This window comes from Saccoglossus kowalevskii, chromosome 7 (assembly GCF_978046115.1).
Source record: "Saccoglossus kowalevskii chromosome 7, keSacKowa6.1, whole genome shotgun sequence".
Taxonomy (NCBI): Eukaryota; Metazoa; Hemichordata; class Enteropneusta; family Harrimaniidae; genus Saccoglossus; species Saccoglossus kowalevskii.
Genome location: NC_140647.1, coordinates 19,471,797 through 19,495,760, shown reverse-complemented (window position 1 = coordinate 19,495,760; position 23,964 = coordinate 19,471,797). Strand labels below are relative to the sequence as shown.

Here is a 23,964-nt window from a genome sequence, read left to right as displayed (position 1 = left end):
AAGAACAAGCACACACAAGCTTGAAATTGAAAAGGGCAGGTACATACACCCCAAAACACCACTAAATAAAAGAAAATGCAAACAGTGCAACATGAATGTGATTGAGAATGAATTCCACTTTCTCATGATTTGTCCAAAATATGGAAGCTTACACCAGCAACTTTTGTCTGAATTTAATTTTCTATCACATGGTGCACACAATACATTCATTCGATTGCTCAGTGCAGATGAATGTGAAATTATAAAAACTGTTTCACAGTTTATTTACAAAGCCTTTCAAAAAAGAATAGATAGATGATAGTTTTGAATTTTATTATTATTAATCTTTAACTAATATTTTAAACACATTACATCATTTTACTTTCATACTTAACATTATATTATTTTCTCTTTCTTTATTATTTCAATATTAATATTGACTTAACTATATTAATATACTGGAACCTTTAATGTCCTCGTTCAAGAATATAATTTTTCAGCTCACGATATCGAATGATTCTGTGACGTAATGTTAATATACTTGTATTTTAGAATGATCATATTTAATACAAACGTCTACAGTATTTCTTGAACTGTATGATAAAAGTGTGAACTTTCACTGAAAATATTAAAAACAGAATTTCGTACCAAACTCTCGTCCAACTTGAATTCTCGCGTTGTTCGTGATTGCGCGGCTAACCTTCCAAACGTGTGTTTGAGGTCAGAAACATGGCATCTGATGGGTGAGTTTGCAACATTTAATTTGGTCACATTTTATTTATAAAGTGAACCTGTCTGTATAACTGGACTTTTTCTTGGTATTTTGTTAGTGTTATATCTTAACCATTATTGTATTTGTGTGTGAATCCGTTTTCTAATTCCCCGTGATGGCTAAAATCGTAGCACTCGTAACGACATAAACCGGATTTACCGTTTTCTATCATTGTTATCTATCGTGTAATAAGAGTTCATTCTTCAAACAATCATAATATGCAGAGACAATATTCCATTTATGTGTGAAAATCCTTGTACTATGTAAATTGGCGCTGAAACAGTTTTGTACGAACAGAGCTTCTGTTTTCCTTGGAGATGCTACAATTGCGTTTCCGGTTTCCAGTGTAGCGGTTCCCACGTGTGGAACTTACTAGAAACATAGGTCATGTTTCATGGTTGAGCTAAAAGGAGTTTCGCTACGTTCGCGGTTTTAGGAATAGTCGGATGATCGTATCTCGACTACTTCATTAAGCATGGCACTGGGACGTTCTGTACCCTGAACACTGTATTGCACTATTTTTTTTTATGAGCTAATTGCTCATGTATTTCTAAATTCTATATCTCCGCCCTCATCACGATTACACAACGATGACTTGTAGGGCGAGCCAAATACTGCAATACTGTATAACAGATTATTTTCTATTTAATAATTGATTTATGTATTTAAAAAAAACTCATTTTAAATTTCAATATTTTTGGCGGCGGTAGAAATGTTGCATTTTTAGGTTTATTTTATGTGTTTACTTAATGATGTTTTTATTTTGTGCTGGCATACCCATAAACAACACTAAAGACAGATCTCATGTGATGTTTTTTTTTTTATATATGGCGTATAATTCTGACAATTACAGATAACACTTGTAAGCATACATTTTGATATAATAAGAAACAACCCCCCCCCCCCTCCCGTTGATTGTTTGTCATAATCCTTCCTGAAGTTTCATCATGTAAAATTTGTGATCTTTTGTGAGGTCAGTGAAGAAAAGAAAAATGTAGTAAGAGTTCATTAAGACCCTTCACCCATAAATAATTTAACCCTGCCCCTCCAGTACCTCTTCCAATTCAATTGTATATATCCCTCTTTGGGTCACTTATATTTATTTGGAGGGGTATATTGAATTCCATTGGGGGGGGGGCTTGAGTATTGGGGTTAGGGTTCAGGTTAGGAGATGAGAGGGCCTTAAGGAACTCTTTCCAAAAAATTCTCACTTTGCAAGAGGGCAGTCAACTTTTGTGACAGTAGATATTACACGTATGTTTATTCTGTCGTGATTGGTCGACTGAAGTATACAAGGTGTTCAAATTTGGTTTTTGATTTGTTACAGGGTTACAATGCATCCACCAATCCTTTGGGCTCAGAGGGCTGATGTAGTGTTTCTTACAGTTGATGTTTCCGATTTGCAAAAACCAGAAATCAAATTAGATGACAAGAGATTGTTCCTGAAAGGAAAGTGTGGTCATGATGACAAAATGTATCTTGCAGATTTAGAATTCTTTGGTGACATAAACCCAAAGGTAGGTTACTGTAAATTGTTTAAAAGTGACAATAGCTGTAGCTATCTGTTTTTTTCTCAGATTTTTGTTTTTAATAAAACATTTCTTATATCATCCATCAGTTTAAATTTGAAATGTGGACACTGAAAGCATAGTGTATACACTATATAACGACGTTGTACATTAAATTTAGATGAAAAAAGATGGCAGCATGGTTGCAACCAGGTTACCAGAGGGCGCCATCTATTGAAATCAAATATTGTCACGCTAACCTTGGGATTATTGTAGCACAAAATGGCAACTTACCCTGAGCGAAATGTCCAATATGTTGCCATCTTCAGAGATTAAGCCTCTCTTTGCCAGGGTCTCACTGATGATTTTATGTGTCCTATAATGTTGTGTGTCATGCGTCGTAATTCCTTACTGTTCCCACCACATGACCAAGTTCAACAAAAAAGGCAATAACTCAACCCTTAGTTTTAACTTGCATGTAGCTGATAGAGCTACAGAAATAATTTGAATAAACGAGTCTGTGGCCAGGATCTTATGAGAGACGTTAAGCAATTGGCAATTATCTATTCACTGTGAGATCCCACATTATGCATAAAATTGAATGTATAAACAGGACAAACAATTATGTGCTATACACATCATAGTAAATGCCATATTATTCTCAGAAATTACGAAATTATTTGATTTTAGCAGCAGATGATTTGATCAGCACAATTTAGCACATTGTGTGCGAGATCCCACAGTGATCGGGAAATCCACGATTAAGCTAAATGTCAATGAGATATTAGAAAAACTATTCGATCAGATTTTACATGCGCAATTCCTGATTTTTTTTCAGCTGAACTTTGAAGGATTTTTTTTGATCAGTATTTTTGGGGTTGGGAGTTCCATAGATTGGTGGCTGCACACTTAATTGTATTATGCCTCATGTAAATTATCTTTGGAATATATGAATTGATCTGTTATAATCAAATCATGTATGATGGTTTGCCAAAATGTCAATTTTGTTGACATATCTATGTTGTATGTCAGATACAAAGAGGCTTGTTTAAATCAATTATATATATATGGTTGTATATATCTGGCATTCAATGTGCTTTTTCTAGCCATTATGTGACAGAAATATTACGTTGTGTATGGTATATGTTGCATCAAATGCAACTCAACAGTGTTACCTTAAACATTTTCCAATGGCTCCAGGCGTTGTTATAGAAAAAATGTTTTTAAAATTTTGGGAATAAAAAAAATCTGTTTATTTTCATTTAAAACGTATAAAAAGATTTCTCCAAATCTATATGCATTATTGCAGCTAGTCTGAACCATTCAAATGATGCAAATATGTTACTGAAATGGACATCAAATTAAACCAAACAGACTGCTGTTTGTTTTTTTGTCTTTAGGGTGGCTTAGATGTACATATGTGGTTGAATATTGTCTTGACAGATGTACTTGTTATGCCCACCATATTGTGGAAAGAAATGTCACCAGTGTAATTAAAATTCTTATGAGATAACTGAAAATTATTCCTGTTCACCTAACACAAGCATCAAAAGCTGATTTTAGTTGACTTGCATAACAAAAGAAATGGTGTCTGAGTTTTGAAGGGAAAAAATGCTTAGTCACAGAAAAATGACTCATCGAAACAGTCAACACACTTTCCTTTGACTCTGGCAGAAATATTGCAGCACTTTCCTGCAATCACAGTTTGACAATTTTGGCAATTTTTTATTTAACATGACTACTTACAATAGAGTATGTTTAAAAATGTTTATAGTCGGTCTTATAAGCAGAATAGATGTGATTTTGAAAATTTTTTGTTTAAATATAACGACATAAAGATGACCAAATCTTACTGAAATACAACTGCATGGGCAAAGTGATCCTGCACTTCACTACGATGTGAAATCTAAGAGTTGAGAGAAGTCACCATTTTGTTGAAATAGGTCCTGTGGTAGGGTTGTTGAAAATTATGACGCACATCACACTATTAATTGAAATGACACGTTATTATCAGCGAGACCTTGGCCGTTTAACCCGTTTATAATACGTTGTACGGAACCTGATATTTTACACTTGCGAAATTATGGAGGGAGAGAATTTGTTTTTGATTCTGCCAAGGCAAATAAATTAACCAAGTAATAAAGAATGTAATTCTATACACTTGTCTGCTCATTTCACTATTTTACCGTCACAACGCAACGTTTGCGACTACATAAAAAAGAAACGCCTTGACCACATTGCAAACTGCAGCATTACAATCGTATTTGAACGACACGATTCACAATTATAACAGTAGTAACATATTTTGACCAGCTTGGCAAATAGTCCTGGCACTTAGAATGAATAGCATGACGGATTCCAACGGCTGAGCTTGGAATGTCGGCAATCACCAACGTAAAATGACCGGGACAGCTGGTGGGAAATATTCAAGTCCACGTGATTTCACCGTCTGAGCTAGCATATGCAATTCTATGTGTATGCAAATTGTAACCAATCAGTGTTCGAAAAAATAACATATTTATTTACATAACAATAAATATTTAAATTGTGGGGAGATGCAGACAAGACTTTGTGGACATCTGGTCATTCAGTATAAATATGACCGAAGAAAGTGAGATAAAGCCCAGACCTCCTTTCCTGCACGTACGTTAATATGCCGTCCTATACAGATAGGAAGTGTTTTATGAAGGCAAGAAGGAAACTGAAGAAAACGCGTCAATCGTGCAGTGGCACGGGGAGTGATAAGTTTGACATTGACACGACAGATTTTTCACCAGCAAAGCGTGGGAAAAGAAAGAAATCCAAAGCAAAGGAAACATTTGACGTCGGTGAGTTATAAGCCGCACGTACCACGGACGCCAGTGATAATAGTTCACTCAAGAAAAGGCGTAAAAAGAAAAAGAACAAACGCAAGTCGGAGACTGTCTCCTCTGTCAATGAACATGCGATTACAGAAGAAAGCTGTTCGAAGGACTGCAGGGGCAAACCAGGAGGCAAACGTAAATCAAAGACGAACCGTAAAGTGGTTGAATCGCCAGCTGCCAACGAAGCAAATGTCGAAGAAACGGGAGTTGGTCACGCTGAAATATAATGTGCCGTCAAAGATGTGATACAATTTTTGCAAGACAATGTTTGCGATTTGTAACAGTCGTAACACAGAAAAGCAGGGGCCTGAACATATTGACCCAGCGAGTACGTAACAAAACGTCGATGTCACCAAAGAAATGGTACAAGAAAATGTATGCGATACAGAACAATCAACACTTAAGAGTTTCCCCGCAACAAACTATTAAAAAACGTGTTGTGTATGCACACGCATCGCCAATGGACACGCGTGATGATGAACTTGTATTGGACGAAAAAACGGGTGAGCTACGACACAAAATACCAGATGACTTCATAGTTGTAAATGACGACGATACAGATTCAGAAATCGATGAAGATCATGCTGAGAATGACGATTTTTTAGAGCAACGTTACCCACCTGTACTCGATAGCGACATTGAAATTGAATCAGACACAGAAATTGGTGCTACATTCGATTATGTTGCCTCCGGCACTGGTGAATGGAGAATGCCGACGGAGGAAGACTGCGATATATTTACTATTCCAGTTTTTGAACCCAAACCTGGACCAACTTTCGAACTGCCTTCATATGCTCATGAGGTGGAATATTTCTACAAATTGATCCCACCAGAACTGATAGAACTGGCTTCCATCGAGACTAATAAATACGCCAAATATCATCAAAAATACATTGCAAAAAAATTAAATGCCCGCTGGCGTAATACAAATTTCAGTGAAATGCAAGCATTCTTTGGTGTGATGATATGTATGGGTGTTGATCACAAATCAGCAATCGATGATTATTGGTCGAATGACCCCTTTCTGCAGAATATGGGAATTGCATCAGTAATGACTCGGGCCAGATTTCAAATGCCTATGCGATATTTTCATTTAGCTGATCCAGTAAATGACCCACGGCGGGTTCCTGACATTGAACGTCGTCGTCAACTATCAGAGGCCGACTCGTTGTATAAAATCAACCCGTGGCTGAAACCCGTACTCGAAAAAATTTTCGGCGATACTATCAGAAACATCGAAAGGATGCCCAATTTGTAAAGTTCACCTTCATGCGAGTAAATCTATCGCTGCTATTCATAACAACATGGGAGCAGCCCGCCGGGGTGGACGACTAAGAAAAGCGCACAACAAATAAATTTGGGACTTATTACAGCGTCATGGACTTTACAATAGTTTGAAGTGGTGAAAATACGTTATCGTTAATTTAGTTTCTTGCTCACTTGGTATTTATACGTTTTAATGTCAGGATAGTTCATCGGGTCTAGTTGGTAGAAATACGTTTCTGCGCGAGTATATATACACGCCAAGTCCCTGCAGTTACGTTCTCGCTAGTTCGTTTTATTTCAAGTCGTTAAATATACATTGAAATATTTAGTTAGTTAATCGGGTCATGTCGGTGAATATACGTTGCCGTGTGAAGATAACCCCGATCAAGTCGCTGCAGTTAAGTTCTCGTTCGTTTTAGTTTCAGTTTGAGTCGTTAAATATACGTTGTAAGTGTGGGCTCACTTGTACAGTCAAGTCGGTTAATATACGTTAGAGCTTGAATATAACATCAGTCAAGTCACTGGAAAGCACGTTGTAATATGTTACACATGTAGTTCAAGTCGTTGAATATACGTTGCAATTTGAAATGTACGCTGTCAGGTCGAGTACGTCAAACAAGTTTCCCCCTGTACATGTCCCAATAATCCCCATACTCGCACGTTTTTCTTACTTCGAACTTGCATTCATGTAGTGACCTTTTACTTGCTTGTAATGTGTTTTCAATTAAGCAATATTTATTTCAATGTTTAACACGTGTTTATTGAGACTGTACAAAGGGCAAAACATCGTTACTTAACGACAGTAAAAAATGTGTATTGAAATAAAACATTGATTTTTTTTATACAAGAAATTGTTCTCCATGGTGGTAATGAAGTGTGTATGCGAACAGATTGCAAAAAATGTGAAAACTGAGGTCGATACAGTCTGTTAACTATGGCCTATTTTTGCAAAAATGTCTGGCAGGATAGCATGCACAGATGCTGGCTACTGGAGTGCATTGAATCATAACCGTTTTTCACCAACTTAACCTGATAGCCTGAAACTCCCCTGACCGGAAAAGGGTTAACACAGCAGTATCAACTATACAAAAATGGGAGTTCAACAGTGCTCTTACGGTGAATGCAAGAGTGATTCTCGATTTCATCTAAAGGATTACACAAAACTTGTTTTTACACGTTTCCTGAAACCAAAAACTCAACCTTGGAAATGTGTTCTGTGGATCGGTGCTGATGACTTTGAAAGACTCTGGATCACACAAGACAGTACTCGACCACGTTAGGGCCCAAAATCTTCACTCAGAAAATCATGATTTTTTTAGGGGTGGGCGCATACCCGAGCACCCCCTCAGAAAAGACTGCTAATGACATTTAAAATTCACTATTGTGAAACTCTCTATGACGAGCACATTCCGCCATGATGTATTCTTGCACAGTTTGACCTGTAACAACGTCATCGCATTTCAATTTTATTAACAAGTACTGTCAAAGTGTAGTTTACGCACAGTTACCATGGTCTACACATTCACAACGTATTCACGGTGGTCGATATCCACGCTGTATCATATAAAACCGATTACCAGTATATTCATTAAGCAAAGATCAAAGACCAAGTTTTATAATTAGACAATGGTAATGGTCAATTACCGAGGCAATAGTCAGACATTGACACCGATACCAGCCGCTGCAAGGGGTGTACAATTCGATGTTGAAACACTGAATTTGTTGACATCATCCATCATATAAACGGAAAAAAAAGGATAAAACAAACTGATCACCAGCATGGAAATTAGAACGTAATGCTCGGATCCCATATATACCCGGAATATCCACTATTAGAGATAATAGGCCTAAGTTATTGAAAAAAAATGTCTCTAACATTGTCTTTTGTTATGCAAATCATTGTACGTAGCCTTATCAAAATCAGAATATTCAAATTACCTGACTGACTCTTATGGTGGGATATTATATAAAATGTCTCCCTTGTTGATTTTTCAGGATTCAAGATATGCTGTGAGGGATAGAAATATAGAATTTATCATAAAGAAGAAAGAAAGTGCACCATATTGGGACAGGTTATTAAAATTGAAAAATAAGGTAAGAACATGTTACCTGCTGTACCTGAGTGGATAGATGGGGGGGGGGGGTTACTTGTTGTAGTGTCGGCAGTCATTCATGTTAGTACACTTATTAACCACAATTCTCTCAGACATTCCACTTTGAATGATCTAATCTTTTATTGACAACCTGTTATTATTTATGGTTTCCTGTGTTTCTTGCCAGCTCTGTGTACTTCTTCATTGACTAGACCATATAAGACCTAATTAAAAATTATTAAACGAACAAAAAACTGACACTTGACAGCTGTTTGAAAAGTTTAGAGCTTGCTGTGTATTGCCTTCAGAAGTTGAAGGCAAGATACCAAACTTGACAACCTAGAATGCTAAAATTACTGGCAAAAATCACTAAAAGTCAAAATCAACCAACTGAAACTGCTTGAAGGCAATGATGAAATTAAGATGTGATCAGTATCAATAAATCTATCACCACTTTTAAATTAGTTTTAAAGTAAATGTGGTACCAGAGAAATAGTGTGAGAAAGGTCAGGTAATTGCATCCATGGCTGACACCAGTTATTCGTTGACGACTGAGACACATTTTCACAACACAACAAAGTTTACCAGTAAATCAAAACTCAGGAGATACTTTTCATAATCAGCTGTTTATTTAATTACTGATCAGGACAGAAATACGGTAGGAATGTTTAGCTGCACAATTAACCTGCACTTAGAGTAGGAAAATTAATCACAAACTGACCTGTCCCTATAAGGTGGATAGTTCATGAATGTCAACAGAGTTTTTTATTTGATGTGAAAATTACAGGCACATGCATGAAGCTGTTGAGGTAGCTGTAAGGCAGAAATTGTTGGATGTTGATGGGGTCATATTCACGCTAATTATACATTGCTTATTGATTTCATAGCAAGTATAAATTGTATATAACTGTAATAAATTAATAATATAAAATAATATATTTTTGGTTACTTATCACATTTTAATTACCTACTGGGTAAATATATATAAATCAAATTATGGCTGCATTATGTTAATTAGTATGTAAACTAGCATGCTAAGTAGCCGTAACCCTTAGACTCCCGGGGTTGACCTGTAGCACCTGAAAGGGTGGCTGGGTTAACCTGTAGCACCCTGAGACGATGGCTGGGTCAACCTGTAGCATCCTGAGACGATGGCTGGGTTAACTTGTAGCATCCTGAGACGATGGCTTGGTTAACCTGTAGCACCTTGAGAATATGGCTGGGTTAACTTGTAGCATCCTGAGAGAATGGCTGGGTTAATCTGTAGCACCCTGAGAGAATGGCTGGGTTAATCTGTAGCACCCTGAGAGAATGGCTGGGTTAATCTGTAGCACCCTGAGACGATGGCTTGGTTAACCTGTAGCACCTTGAGAATATGGCTGGGTTAACTTGTAGCATCCTGAGAGAATGGCTGGGTTAATCTGTAGCACCCTGAGAGAATGACTGGGTTAATCTGTAGCACCCTGAGACGATGGCTGGGTTAACCTGTAGCACCCTGAGACGATGGCTGGGTTAACCTGTAGCACCCTGAGAGGATGGCTGGGTTAACCTGTAACACCCTGAGAGGATGGCTGGGTTAACCTGTAGCACCCTGATAGGATGGATCGGTTATCCTGTAGCACCCTGATAGGATGGATCGGTTATCCTGAAACACCCTGAGAGGATGGCTGGGTTAACCTGTAACACCCTGAGAGGATGGCTGGGTTAACCTGTAGCATCCTGATAGGATGGCTGGGTTAACCTGTAGCATCCTGATAGGATGGCTGGGTTAACCTGTAGCACCTTGAGAGGATGGCTGGGTTAACCTGTAGCATCCTGATAGGATGGCTGGGTTAACCTGTAGCATCCTGATAGGATGGCTGGGTTAACCTGTAGCATCCTGATAGGATGGCTGGGTTAACCTGTAGCACCCTGAGAGGATGGCTGGGTTATCCTGTAGCACCCTGATAGGATGGATCGGTTATCCTGTAGCACCCTGATAGGATGGATCGGTTATCCTGTAGCACCCTGGGACGATGGCTAGGTTAACCTGTAGCACCTTGAGAATATGGCTGGGTTAGACGATGACTGGGTTAACCTGTAGCACCCTGAGACGATGGCTGGGTCAACCTGTAGCACCCTGAGACGATGGCTGGGTCAACCTGTAGCACCCTGAGACGATGGCTGGGTTAACCTGTAGCACCCTGAGAGGATGGCTGGGTTAACCTGTAGCACCCTGAGAGGATGGCTTGGTTAACCTGTAGCACCCTGAGACGATGGCTGGGTTAACCTGTAGCATCCTGAGACGATGGCTGGGTTAACCTGTAGCACCCTGAGAGGATGGCTGGGTTAACCTGTAGCACCCTGAGAGGATGGCTTGGTTAACCTGTAGCACCCTGAGACGATGGCTGGGTTAACCTGTAGCATCCTGAGACGATGGCTGGGTTAACTTGTAGCATCCTGAGACGATGGCTTGGTTAACCTGTAGCACCTTGAGAATATGGCTGGGTTAACTTGTAGCATCCTGAGAGAATGGCTGGGTTAATCTGTAGCACCCTGAGAGAATGGCTGGGTTAATCTGTAGCACCCTGAGAGAATGGCTGGGTTAATCTGTAGCACCCTGAGACGATGGCTTGGTTAACCTGTAGCACCTTGAGAATATGGCTGGGTTAACTTGTAGCATCCTGAGAGAATGGCTGGGTTAATCTGTAGCACCCTGAGAGAATGACTGGGTTAATCTGTAGCACCCTGAGACGATGGCTGGGTTAACCTGTAGCACCCTGAGACGATGGCTGGGTTAACCTGTAGCACCCTGAGAGGATGGCTGGGTTAACCTGTAACACCCTGAGAGGATGGCTGGGTTAACCTGTAGCACCCTGATAGGATGGATCGGTTATCCTGTAGCACCCTGATAGGATGGATCGGTTATCCTGAAACACCCTGAGAGGATGGCTGGGTTAACCTGTAACACCCTGAGAGGATGGCTGGGTTAACCTGTAGCATCCTGATAGGATGGCTGGGTTAACCTGTAGCATCCTGATAGGATGGCTGGGTTAACCTGTAGCACCTTGAGAGGATGGCTGGGTTAACCTGTAGCATCCTGATAGGATGGCTGGGTTAACCTGTAGCATCCTGATAGGATGGCTGGGTTAACCTGTAGCACCCTGAGAGGATGGCTGGGTTATCCTGTAGCACCCTGATAGGATGGATCGGTTATCCTGTAGCACCCTGATAGGATGGATCGGTTATCCTGTAGCACCCTGGGACGATGGCTAGGTTAACCTGTAGCACCTTGAGAATATGGCTGGGTTAGACGATGACTGGGTTAACCTGTAGCACCCTGAGACGATGGCTGGGTCAACCTGTAGCACCCTGAGACGATGGCTGGGTCAACCTGTAGCACCCTGAGACGATGGCTGGGTTAACCTGTAGCACCCTGAGAGGATGGCTGGGTTAACCTGTAGCACCCTGAGAGGATGGCTTGGTTAACCTGTAGCACCCTGAGACGATGGCTTGGTTAACCTGTAGCACCCTGAGACGATGGCTGGGTTAACCTGTAGCATCCTGAGACGATGGCTGGGTTAACCTGTAGCACCCTGAGAGGATGGCTGGGTTAACCTGTAGCACCCTGAGAGGATGGCTTGGTTAACCTGTAGCACCCTGAGACGATGGCTGGGTTAACCTGTAGCATCCTGAGAGGATGGCTGGGTCAACCTGTAGCACCCTGAGACGATGGCTGGGTTAACCTGTAGCACCCTGAGACGATGGCTGGGTCAACCTGTAGCATCCTGAGACGATGGCTGGGTTAACTTGTAGCATCCTGAGACGATGGCTTGGTTAACCTGTAGCACCTTGAGAATATGGCTGGGTTAACTTGTAGCATCCTGAGAGAATGGCTGGGTTAATCTGTAGCACCCTGAGAGAATGGCTGGGTTAATCTGTAGCACCCTGAGAGAATGGCTGGGTTAATCTGTAGCACCCTGAGACGATGGCTTGGTTAACCTGTAGCACCTTGAGAATATGGCTGGGTTAACTTGTAGCATCCTGAGAGAATGGCTGGGTTAATCTGTAGCACCCTGAGAGAATGACTGGGTTAATCTGTAGCACCCTGAGACGATGGCTGGGTTAACCTGTAGCACCCTGAGACGATGGCTGGGTTAACCTGTAGCACCCTGAGAGGATGGCTGGGTTAACCTGTAACACCCTGAGAGGATGGCTGGGTTAACCTGTAGCACCCTGATAGGATGGATCGGTTATCCTGTAGCACCCTGATAGGATGGATCGGTTATCCTGAAACACCCTGAGAGGATGGCTGGGTTAACCTGTAACACCCTGAGAGGATGGCTGGGTTAACCTGTAGCATCCTGATAGGATGGCTGGGTTAACCTGTAGCATCCTGATAGGATGGCTGGGTTAACCTGTAGCACCTTGAGAGGATGGCTGGGTTAACCTGTAGCATCCTGATAGGATGGCTGGGTTAACCTGTAGCATCCTGATAGGATGGCTGGGTTAACCTGTAGCACCCTGAGAGGATGGCTGGGTTATCCTGTAGCACCCTGATAGGATGGATCGGTTATCCTGTAGCACCCTGATAGGATGGATCGGTTATCCTGTAGCACCCTGGGACGATGGCTAGGTTAACCTGTAGCACCTTGAGAATATGGCTGGGTTAGACGATGACTGGGTTAACCTGTAGCACCCTGATACGATGGCTGGGTCAACCTGTAGCACCCTGAGACGATGGCTGGGTCAACCTGTAGCACCCTGAGACGATGGCTGGGTTAACCTGTAGCACCCTGAGAGGATGGCTGGGTTAACCTGTAGCACCCTGAGAGGATGGCTTGGTTAACCTGTAGCACCCTGAGACGATGGCTTGGTTAACCTGTAGCACCCTGAGACGATGGCTGGGTTAACCTGTAGCATCCTGAGACGATGGCTGGGTTAACCTGTAGCACCCTGAGAGGATGGCTGGGTTAACCTGTAGCACCCTGAGAGGATGGCTTGGTTAACCTGTAGCACCCTGAGACGATGGCTGGGTTAACCTGTAGCATCCTGAGACGATGGCTGGGTTAACTTGTAGCATCCTGAGACGATGGCTTGGTTAACCTGTAGCACCTTGAGAATATGGCTGGGTTAACTTGTAGCATCCTGAGAGAATGGCTGGGTTAATCTGTAGCACCCTGAGAGAATGGCTGGGTTAATCTGTAGCACCCTGAGAGAATGGCTGGGTTAATCTGTAGCACCCTGAGACGATGGCTTGGTTAACCTGTAGCACCTTGAGAATATGGCTGGGTTAACTTGTAGCATCCTGAGAGAATGGCTGGGTTAATCTGTAGCACCCTGAGAGAATGACTGGGTTAATCTGTAGCACCCTGAGACGATGGCTGGGTTAACCTGTAGCACCCTGAGACGATGGCTGGGTTAACCTGTAGCACCCTGAGAGGATGGCTGGGTTAACCTGTAACACCCTGAGAGGATGGCTGGGTTAACCTGTAGCACCCTGATAGGATGGATCGGTTATCCTGTAGCACCCTGATAGGATGGATCGGTTATCCTGAAACACCCTGAGAGGATGGCTGGGTTAACCTGTAACACCCTGAGAGGATGGCTGGGTTAACCTGTAGCATCCTGATAGGATGGCTGGGTTAACCTGTAGCATCCTGATAGGATGGCTGGGTTAACCTGTAGCACCTTGAGAGGATGGCTGGGTTAACCTGTAGCATCCTGATAGGATGGCTGGGTTAACCTGTAGCATCCTGATAGGATGGCTGGGTTAACCTGTAGCACCCTGAGAGGATGGCTGGGTTATCCTGTAGCACCCTGATAGGATGGATCGGTTATCCTGTAGCACCCTGATAGGATGGATCGGTTATCCTGTAGCACCCTGGGACGATGGCTAGGTTAACCTGTAGCACCTTGAGAATATGGCTGGGTTAGACGATGACTGGGTTAACCTGTAGCACCCTGAGACGATGGCTGGGTCAACCTGTAGCACCCTGAGACGATGGCTGGGTCAACCTGTAGCACCCTGAGACGATGGCTGGGTTAACCTGTAGCACCCTGAGAGGATGGCTGGGTTAACCTGTAGCACCCTGAGAGGATGGCTTGGTTAACCTGTAGCACCCTGAGACGATGGCTTGGTTAACCTGTAGCACCCTGAGACGATGGCTGGGTTAACCTGTAGCATCCTGAGACGATGGCTGGGTTAACCTGTAGCACCCTGAGAGGATGGCTGGGTTAACCTGTAGCACCCTGAGAGGATGGCTTGGTTAACCTGTAGCACCCTGAGACGATGGCTGGGTTAACCTGTAGCATCCTGAGAGGATGGCTGGGTCAACCTGTAGCACCCTGAGACGATGGCTGGGTTAACCTGTAGCACCCTGAGAGGATGGCTGGGTTAACCTGTAGCACCCTGAGAGGATGGCTGGGTTAACCTGTAGCACCCTGAGAGGATGGCTGGGTTAACCTGTAGCACCCTGATAGGATGGATCGGTTATCCTGTAGCACCCTGAGAGGATGGCTGGGTTAACCTGTAGCACCCTGATAGGATGGATCGGTTATCCTGTAGCACCCTGAGAGGATGGCTGGGTTAACCTCCCGCCACATGTTATTTCATCTCTAATGGATGTTTCTCTATTTTCTTTTTCTAGTACCATTGGTTAAAAACAGATTTTCATCGGTGGAAGGATGAGGATGATTCAGATGTTGAAACAGATGATAAAAGTCTAGAAGATGTAGGTACTCGTAGATTGCAGCATTTATCACACCGACTTAGTGTCCAGTGACATCAAAAAAGGGCCCCAAAAATTGTTGTGAATAGCGTCACAGAAATACAGACTCGGTTAAGTTTTCCGATACTGATACAATTAAAGCCTGTATACCATTTATTCCAAAACAACTCAAGTAAAAATACAGTGGTAAGAAAATGTCCAACTGGAATGCGGTAGAAAACAGAAATTGAACACGAACAGAAGTTAAACAAACCCTGATTGGTCAATGCTGACCATCTGTGGATGTAGATTGACCCTAATTAACATAATTTATGAGTTTCACTATCACCGTATCGGCAGTATCACCGTAACATCGAATATAACAATAATAACTCCAAAATTAATAACAATATTAATGTTTGCGACAATTGTCAATGCACACAAATTCTTCTCTAAAAACCATTAGCTGGATTGCCTTTCTATTCATACCACACCTACCTGGAATGGTACTCTGTCAGATTTGTTCATTTCAAGACATCATGAACATTTTTTGGGATTATTTTTATCATTTATGGATAAAAATGATTTTTATCTTTTTTGCTCATTTTTGGGCATTTTCGACTTTTCTGTTATATATGGGCTATGTATAATACATGGACTTCGGTAGACAACTGTATCAGTTGGAAGTTAGGCTTTCTCAGTACACATTGAACTGGATGTTTTCCAGAAATGCTCAAGTTCGGGTCAAGGTCATTTCAAGGTTTACACGTTTGCTGCTTTTATGAGTGTTACAGAACTGCGAGGTGGGGAGGAACTAAAACACCTACCTAAAAACTTCAAGGTCTCAGGTCAGGTTCGTCTCAAGGCCCCATGTTGATTGTGTATTGGGGGTCAGGAGGTCACTCCTTCGTCAAGATTTTACAAGGAAAGTTCTAGTTCAAGGTCATCACATGTCACTTTGCCATTTTGTCTAACTTAGTCATTTTCTATTCAGTGTACATGTACAGTAACCAAATAATGCAAAATTATATTCTGGTAATAGTGACAACAACTTCTTGTTCCAGCTTTAATTTTCTGTACACCCACATCATCAATTATACATATCCATGCATTACATACACAAATATGTTTCCTCTTGCGGGACATGCCCTTCCAGTGATCATTGCCGCAATTACTAAACTGTCATAAATTCCACTTTCCCTATCCACCTAGTAACTGCCACTGCCTTTGTACAGCGAGCTCTACCAACCGCAAAGTTTCATTTACAGTGAATCTCATCACGGATACTAAATAGCCAACCATCAGAGCTGCATAGGGGGATAGTTTCTGTATCAAATGCTGCAATAAAATCTAAACATAATTATCAGAATATAATCCATTTTCTTTGTCAATATATTTGAACTCGTTGATTCCTGTTAAGTTTTTTCTGCCAAGGTTCAAAGCACTTCAATAGATTAATGAACACAGATGGCGCTGTAACAATTTGTGTAAATGTTCAACACTTGGTGGCAGTATTAAATATGTGTTTGTGTGGCTTTGTTGCTGTACATACATTTGTGACTGTACTTATTGCCTTATTTGAAATGTTTACAGTTCAGACATTCATTCACCTGCTTGGAGGGGAAACTGTTTAATTTATTCCTCGTATGACAATTCTTCCAAGGTGGAATTAGATTGTAACAAGATCTAAATCCTACTTTAAGCCAATAAACTTTGCTTTGTGTGTAATGATAAGCTCCTTTGTTAAGTACTACTTAACTAATATTCTGTTGGTGTCCAGAGAGGGTACAGCCAGTGCCTTCAGGAACATGTGAAAAATTGAGGGATTATTAACGTTATTACATGCAGTGTTCTCCCAGGCGGGGTAATTTGCTTAAAATTTGCATATCATTTGCATATTAATTTGCGTAATGTTCTGTTTTCCCAGGATTGCAGTAATGAATTACTACACTCTTCACAATCACTCACAAAACATTTAAACGTTTTATCTCTACTCTTAATAATTGAATCTGCTGTACCATCCAATAATGTATTAATATTTACAAATGACGTCTTGACCTGAAAGCAGAACAAATAAAATAAAGTTTAGAAATAAATTTAATAAAATCTGTACCTAAAAATTACATGTATAAACCACTCCACATTTCAGAATCAAGAAAAAAATTAAACTATTCTAAAACACAGTCAGTATTATTTTTATATTTGCCTCGCACAAGTTTCCAGTAATTTGAATATATATCTTGCATATGTAATCAGTTGTTTTAATATATCTTGCATATGTAATCAGTTGTTTTAATATAGACACATCTGTTGTCTGATCCATCATTATACTGAAGACTGGGCTGCATGTAATGGCAGATTGTATTTCATTGCTTATAACAGAAGACATGGATATTAATAATTCTTGAACTGATCTTTCTGAAGTGTAGTGGGCATTTTCACCCTAAGGAGTGGGGTGGCTTTCCATTCCCATTGTTGTCTTGTGTACATTTGTCTTGGAATGTCTAACGATGACATCTTTTCTAATTGTTGTACACGGAACTGTGTTCCACATCCACTGGTGGTGGTTGTCAAGTTGAATTTATTACATAACTTGCATATCATTCTTATAAAATACCAAGGGTATTTTTTTTTCCAAGCCTTGTCATAACCTGTCTTCCTTCTCTTTCGTTCGTTCGTTGGTGGCTGTTCTAAGTCTACGTACGGCCTTTCGCTTCTGCTGGAGATTGATGACATGAGGTTAGCGCTATGCTGATGAGACGTGTTGCTTTTCAAGAAATTTTCTAAGATACTGGTGATGTTTGGAAAAACTCCTTTTATTTATTTTTCATTTATTGTTGAGCTTCTCCTTTCATTGTAAGGTCATTGTTCTGCCGTGGCCTCAACTAATGTACGTCAAGCAACAACTTTTCAACGATCTACTGTGCTGCAACCAATCAGGACTTACATTAACATTTAATCTCACACCAGAGACAGGGGAGAGGTGTTTCACACTCCCCAGTGTGAGACTTATGTTGGCACACTCTGGGAAAATCAGCGTGGCAGTTCGAGACCACAGTGGCGTGCTGGGAAAGCAGCGTGCCGGCATCGCACACAAATTAAGTGCCGGGGAGAACAACTGTACACATGGCTAAATGAACCAAAAAGCATGCGTTAGAGTTACCTATACGGAATTTGAATGGCCAGTTGTAAGCAGAAATTTTCGTATGTTTTACAATGTTTGTTTTTGTTTTTCAGATGATGGCTCAGATGGGAGGCGGTTTTGATGGCGATATGCCAGATATGGATGATATCGGGGATGAGAACGGTAAAGAAACAGGGCCGGATAGTGACGACGAAGGTAGGATACCTTGTTTATTGCAAGTTAGTCTTCATGGCAGTTTGGCCACAAATGGAGGCTTATTGTAGACAGCCACTCTTACGATTATATCGCGTCTTTATATAACATATAACATTTATATAAGATTGCTGAGAAAATGAATGAATTCTATGGGTTACACTACACGGTGGGCAAAATTAATCCAAAAAAACTATGCCTGGTTTAAGTTGTTACATGGCACACTGATGTGTTTATCCTGGTAGATAGTGTCTATGAAATGCTTGTTTAGATCCCTGTCAAAAATGTGAATATTATCATAGTTTATATATCTAAGCACAAAATGAATACTGTAAAATACTTTATTTTAGCTGGAATTAATTTTCACTCAAAATACATTTTGGCTGTTTTGTATGGAATTTATTTTCACTGATTTTTGATGAGTTGAATGTAAAATATAGGAAAAAAGGTATATTCGCTGGATTTTATTTTCACTGTTTCATCATTCCTTCAGTGAAAATAGCGATAATTTATTCCAAGTGAAAATACTGTGTATTTTACAGTATTTTAATATAAAAAAAATCAATTTTCTGTGTGTACATGGTGGTGGGACTGTTACACAGTTCTGGAGAACACTTCAGGTTCCAATTTGTCTTTTCTTGGAAGCTAAAATGAACAAAATTCAAATGGCCTAACATGCATCCTATATTTATTAATTTTCTGTCTTTTTGTTTATTTCCAGAATTACCAGATTTGGAGTAGCCCTTCTAATGTATATACAATAATTTGATACATGTGCAGTTTTCACTGGCCCATCCCTATCTCTGGTGTTTCTGCAATCATTTGGGTTTTAGTATGAAAGCCTCTTTTTGTTTGTCTTTTTTTAAATTTTTTTTTCCTAAATTAAAGATGTACAGTTGAAAGACTACCAGACTTTGACCATGTGTATTTTCAGTTATTATTTTCAGTAGGTTGTTTTGTAATTTGTGTTTTAACCCTCTCACTGCCACTCTTGTTATTGTCCTGTACCGTATATTTCAATTGAGATCTTTAGCCATTGGCAAATGTATTTGCTCAAAAACTTTTACTTGCATTTTTTTCCCCCCGGAAGTGTGGAAGTAATTACAATACATGTATATGGCATTGAGTGGGTTAATTAATAATCATGTCTCCTGAACATGGTTAAAATAAATAAATACATTGTTTCTAATAATTGTTGCTATCTTGGGAAATCTTTAAAAGACAGCTCCCTTGCCTTTTTCAATCCTCATAATCATTAGTTTTATGCACGTTTCACAACAAGGCGCTTTCATGCTAGAATGTTTTATTTTGTAAGTACATGTAGTAGTATAGGGGGGGAAAATATTAAAAATGTAATTTTTTGTTATTTTGAAAAATGTTTCTTGAAAGTTTCTTTTAGATTACTGTAGTTATTAACTCTATAATCAGATGAAATGTGTATACACTTTTCCCAGTGTATAAAGTTCCTGGGCAATGATTTTTATGTGACCTTTACAAAATTAACTGTTGTAAATGATATAGTGTATATACAACAAAACCTTTTTTGAGCTATGTCGAGACTCATTGATGTTGTTGCTGTTAGTAATAGCCAGTCAGCTTAGGTTTTCCAAAAAAAGCAAAAAAATATGGTCGGGATTTTTGTTGGAATCTAATTAGACTATACTTAGCAGACCTGGCATTGTTGTCCTGGCAACAATGACTAATAAACCCAAAGCTATGTTGATTTCAACCATGAATATTGAAAGGTGTATAATAATTTGATGCGACAATTTACCTGCAGTTTTTAATTTTGAAGCTATTAGTTTACATGCCCCACTCTGAACATTTTTGAGGAAGGATTCATTTTTTTTTTCAAATTTGGCATTTACAATACCCTTCTACAACTTAATAATCAAGTGATCCCCAACCCACCGCACCCAACCCAACCCAACCCCACCCCACCTGTATATAGCATTATTGGTGGCTCTTCTCTGCTCATATTATGCACGTTAGCCTTGGTATCGGCCTTTCAATATTCAACCTGGATGACTTACACCAATCATTTATACACTCCTCCAGCTGACCTGTGCCGTACATGCATGCATACATATTACAGCTGAGCTGAGCAATGCCATACCTAGAAACATCCGAGCTGACTAGTCCTTCACCTGCAGCCTGGCTGACCGATGCTGTACCTGTATTACATTCAGCCTGGCTGGCCGGTGCTGTATCTGTATACATTCAGCCTGGATGGCCGGTGCCGTACCTGTATACATTCTGGATGGCTGGCGCCGTACCTGTATACATTCAGCCTGGCTGACCGGTGGCGTACCTGTATAGATTCAGTCTGGCTGACCGATTCCTTACCTGTATTACATTCAGCCTGGCTGGCCGGTGCTGTACCTGTATACATTCAGCCTGGCTGACCGGTGGCGTACCTGTATAGATTCAGCCTGGCTGACCGATTCCTTACCTGTATTACATTCAACCTGACTGACTAGTGCATATTATCCAGCCTGTACCACACATACACGCAGCCTGACTGACACACACACACACACACACATGCATGCCCCAATGTTTAACCAGGCACACAATGCTCTTCACTGTGTGCACTGCAGCAAAATGACAATTCAACATATTAGATCATTCTTGTCTGTTAAGGACTGTATGCAGCTGTACATGCTCTCAAGAGGGATTCATTTCATTTCAATTAGAAATGTTTTTCACATCACAAAAAAACAAAGCATGATATTGGAGAAAATAACGAATATGCAATAAATAGCGATTATCTTCAGTCGGAGGTAGGCAGAGGCAAATTTATTCCCTGGCAAGGTTTGTACATGGTAATTATCAAAGTGTTTGGTAGTTACATTTATCTTTTTGCATCATTGTGTGCTCTCTAATGTAGGGATCTTGAATAGTAATGGGATTTCAAAAATCAAGTTATCTTGATGCCTACTAGGGAGAGCTATTCAAGAAAAGATAATTGTTGTAGGAAGAACCTGATACATGTCAATTCCTTGATTTTCACCCTTTATTATATTACAAATTCCAAAACTATAAGAAGTTATTAAAGATCACTACATGAGCTAAAGTGCAACTGGTTTCGCCATTTGTGTGGCAGTGATGGGCTCAGAGGGCACTCAGTTTGGAATTCCTGTAATTAAGTGCATTTCAATAGTTCTTGAGTTAACACAAAGCCATGGTTTCTGCTGACATACTGTTGTATTGTGCACTATACTTCAAGCTCTGGTTTTGAAAACTGCCACAAATGATGTCTACCATATCTCGAAACAAGTGTTGTCGATCATGGATATTCACCTTTAGTTAAACTGCGATTTAGATATGCACGAATGACACTTTGTTCAAACTAAAATGTGTCGAGATCTTGACATTTTTTTTCCTTTAAGTTCACTCACAAATAAAACAATGTTGCCATAACTATGAAAATATCTTTACCATGTGACCTACGTACTTCAGATCATTTTTTTTAGATCTGTACGTGTACATTTATCAACTCAAAAGTCAGTGCTGCAATATGTTGAAGATCGTTGGTCGTCGTGCTGCGCATGCATAAGATATGGGTGCCATAACTTGGTTAATCCTGGGATGAGTGGACGACATGAAATCAAAGTCGGCATTTTTAGTGCACGTTACTGTCAGATCAAAACTCGTTCATGCTTGCTACTGGCATGTTGTAGGTAAATCTTAACACTAATCTCACAAATGCATGGTGCGACGACCAACACTGTTTAGTATAGAACTACTGTGAAATACTTTGTTTTAGCTGGAATTAATTTTCGCTGAAAAAGCTTTTTGGGTGTTTTGTATGCAAATTATTTTCGCTGATTTTTGATTAGTTGAATGCGAGACGTAGAAAAAAAAAAGTATATTCGCTGGATTTTATTTTCACTGAAGCATCCTTTCAGCGAAAATAAATTCCAAGCGGAAATAAAGTATTCTACAGTGATGGTTGGATCTGGGCACTATTGTAGCTCGACTTCCTCCTTTAACATGTCTCGACTGATTTTGAAATATTGACGTATATGTAATTGTTGAGTCGGAATAAAATCAATAACGACAACTGTAATTCATTGACTGATATACTCAACTCAATATTCTACTCGTGGTTCGAAAGATCTTATGGTGTTGGATTCAATGGCTAGTGTATTGATGGTTGAGCTTGCATGCTTGTCGAAATGTGGGCTGATGATTGGGACCCATCTTGCATGCTCGATTAACATCAGTTTCTCGTAATACATGTATACACTATCTGGGCTCAAAGTCGAGTGGTCAGTCTTCAAGTTCAGTTTTTCCAATCAGTCCAAGGCAAATTAAGTGTTTAATTTTGTTGAATATAAAATTCCTTTTATCCATACTGACAATGCAAATTTTCTGTCAATATACAGCGGCAAATCTAGGTTTTGGCAAGTACCAACCATGTTTTGCCACTTTGTATTTTCTGGTAACTATCGCACTGGAATTAAGTGGGTATATTCATTTGTTAAATTTAGATATACAAATGTAGGATATATTGATGCATAAATCTGATTTTCGTATAGCGCACCAGTTCAGACCACATGGCTACTGGAATTTAACTGAAATCTACATGCATGTACCAAGAACTGCCTATTAAGCATGGAAGTTTCATAAGCAGCGCTACAGGTTTATTCAGATATGACAAAAGTTTTTAACATAATAAATGCAAACATACCAACTTTTAAATGAATTGGTAGTGATTTACACAAGTGGACTGTATAAATCTGACTACTTGTCTTAGCAAGTGGTAGGTAAATTTTGTGAAGTGACAAAAAGGTTATCTAAATATTATGCTTGCACAGATAACAGAGCAGAGGTGTTCATATAGGCGATTGTCAACAATTGCATTTTCGACTCCTTGAAAACAACCAGCTCAATTGTTTTGACACTTAGTATGTACTGTAAAATCTGTATTTGAAGCCGTGGCTTCTACTTGCATGGTACAACGCAACAGAAGGGATGCGGCTTCCATTAGACCTACACATGAGAAATGGTGAATTTTTGGTTCTCAATTGTTCAAAAAAATGGATGAGACTTCTAATACAGATTTTACGGTAGTTACCTTGGGGGACCTCTGTCAGATTTGCTCATTGCATGAAAACTACTGGTACTAGCTCAATTGCTTTGATACTAGATATGTAGGTACCTCAGATTTCTCCAATCTTCTATTTTAGGTAAAATGATATTTTCGAATTCATCTTGTACACTGCCAATTTGAAGTTGACATCATCCTATTTACCAAACTGCTATTTTGTGGATGTGCGTTGCTCGTAGGACAGCAGAGCTATTTAGACAGGTCGCTTGTCGTTAATGCAAGAAACGTACACTGCTAGGAATTTCCAATTTGATTGCATACATGAAAATTTGTAATTGGTGCAACTATGAGATTTACACCATTAAGCTTACTGTTAATTAATAGAAGCTCAGACTTAGAA

The 23,964-nt window shown here is 40.1% G+C and overlaps 1 protein-coding gene across 1 annotated transcript; it reads left to right on the top strand.

Moving 5' to 3' along the window:
• Window positions 1-624: 624 nt before the first annotated feature.
• Window positions 625-22,580, top strand: LOC100373203 (prostaglandin E synthase 3-like). Its single transcript, XM_002732625.4, has 6 exons — window positions 625-722; window positions 2,079-2,268; window positions 8,385-8,483; window positions 15,112-15,195; window positions 18,409-18,511; window positions 19,230-22,580. The coding sequence occupies exons 1-6, from the start codon at window positions 709-711 to the stop codon at window positions 19,247-19,249; spliced, it is 510 nt and encodes a 169-aa protein (XP_002732671.1). The 5' UTR covers window positions 625-708; the 3' UTR covers window positions 19,250-22,580.
• Window positions 22,581-23,964: the final 1,384 nt, after the last annotated feature.

Excerpts from the sequence above, each read along its gene's own strand:
- LOC100373203 (XM_002732625.4), top strand. Across the intron at positions 8,484-15,111 it reads TATTAAAATTGAAAAATAAG|TACCATTGGTTAAAAACAGA; the intron begins GTAAGAACATGT and ends TTCTTTTTCTAG. Across the intron at positions 18,512-19,229 it reads GCCGGATAGTGACGACGAAG|AATTACCAGATTTGGAGTAG; the intron begins GTAGGATACCTT and ends GTTTATTTCCAG.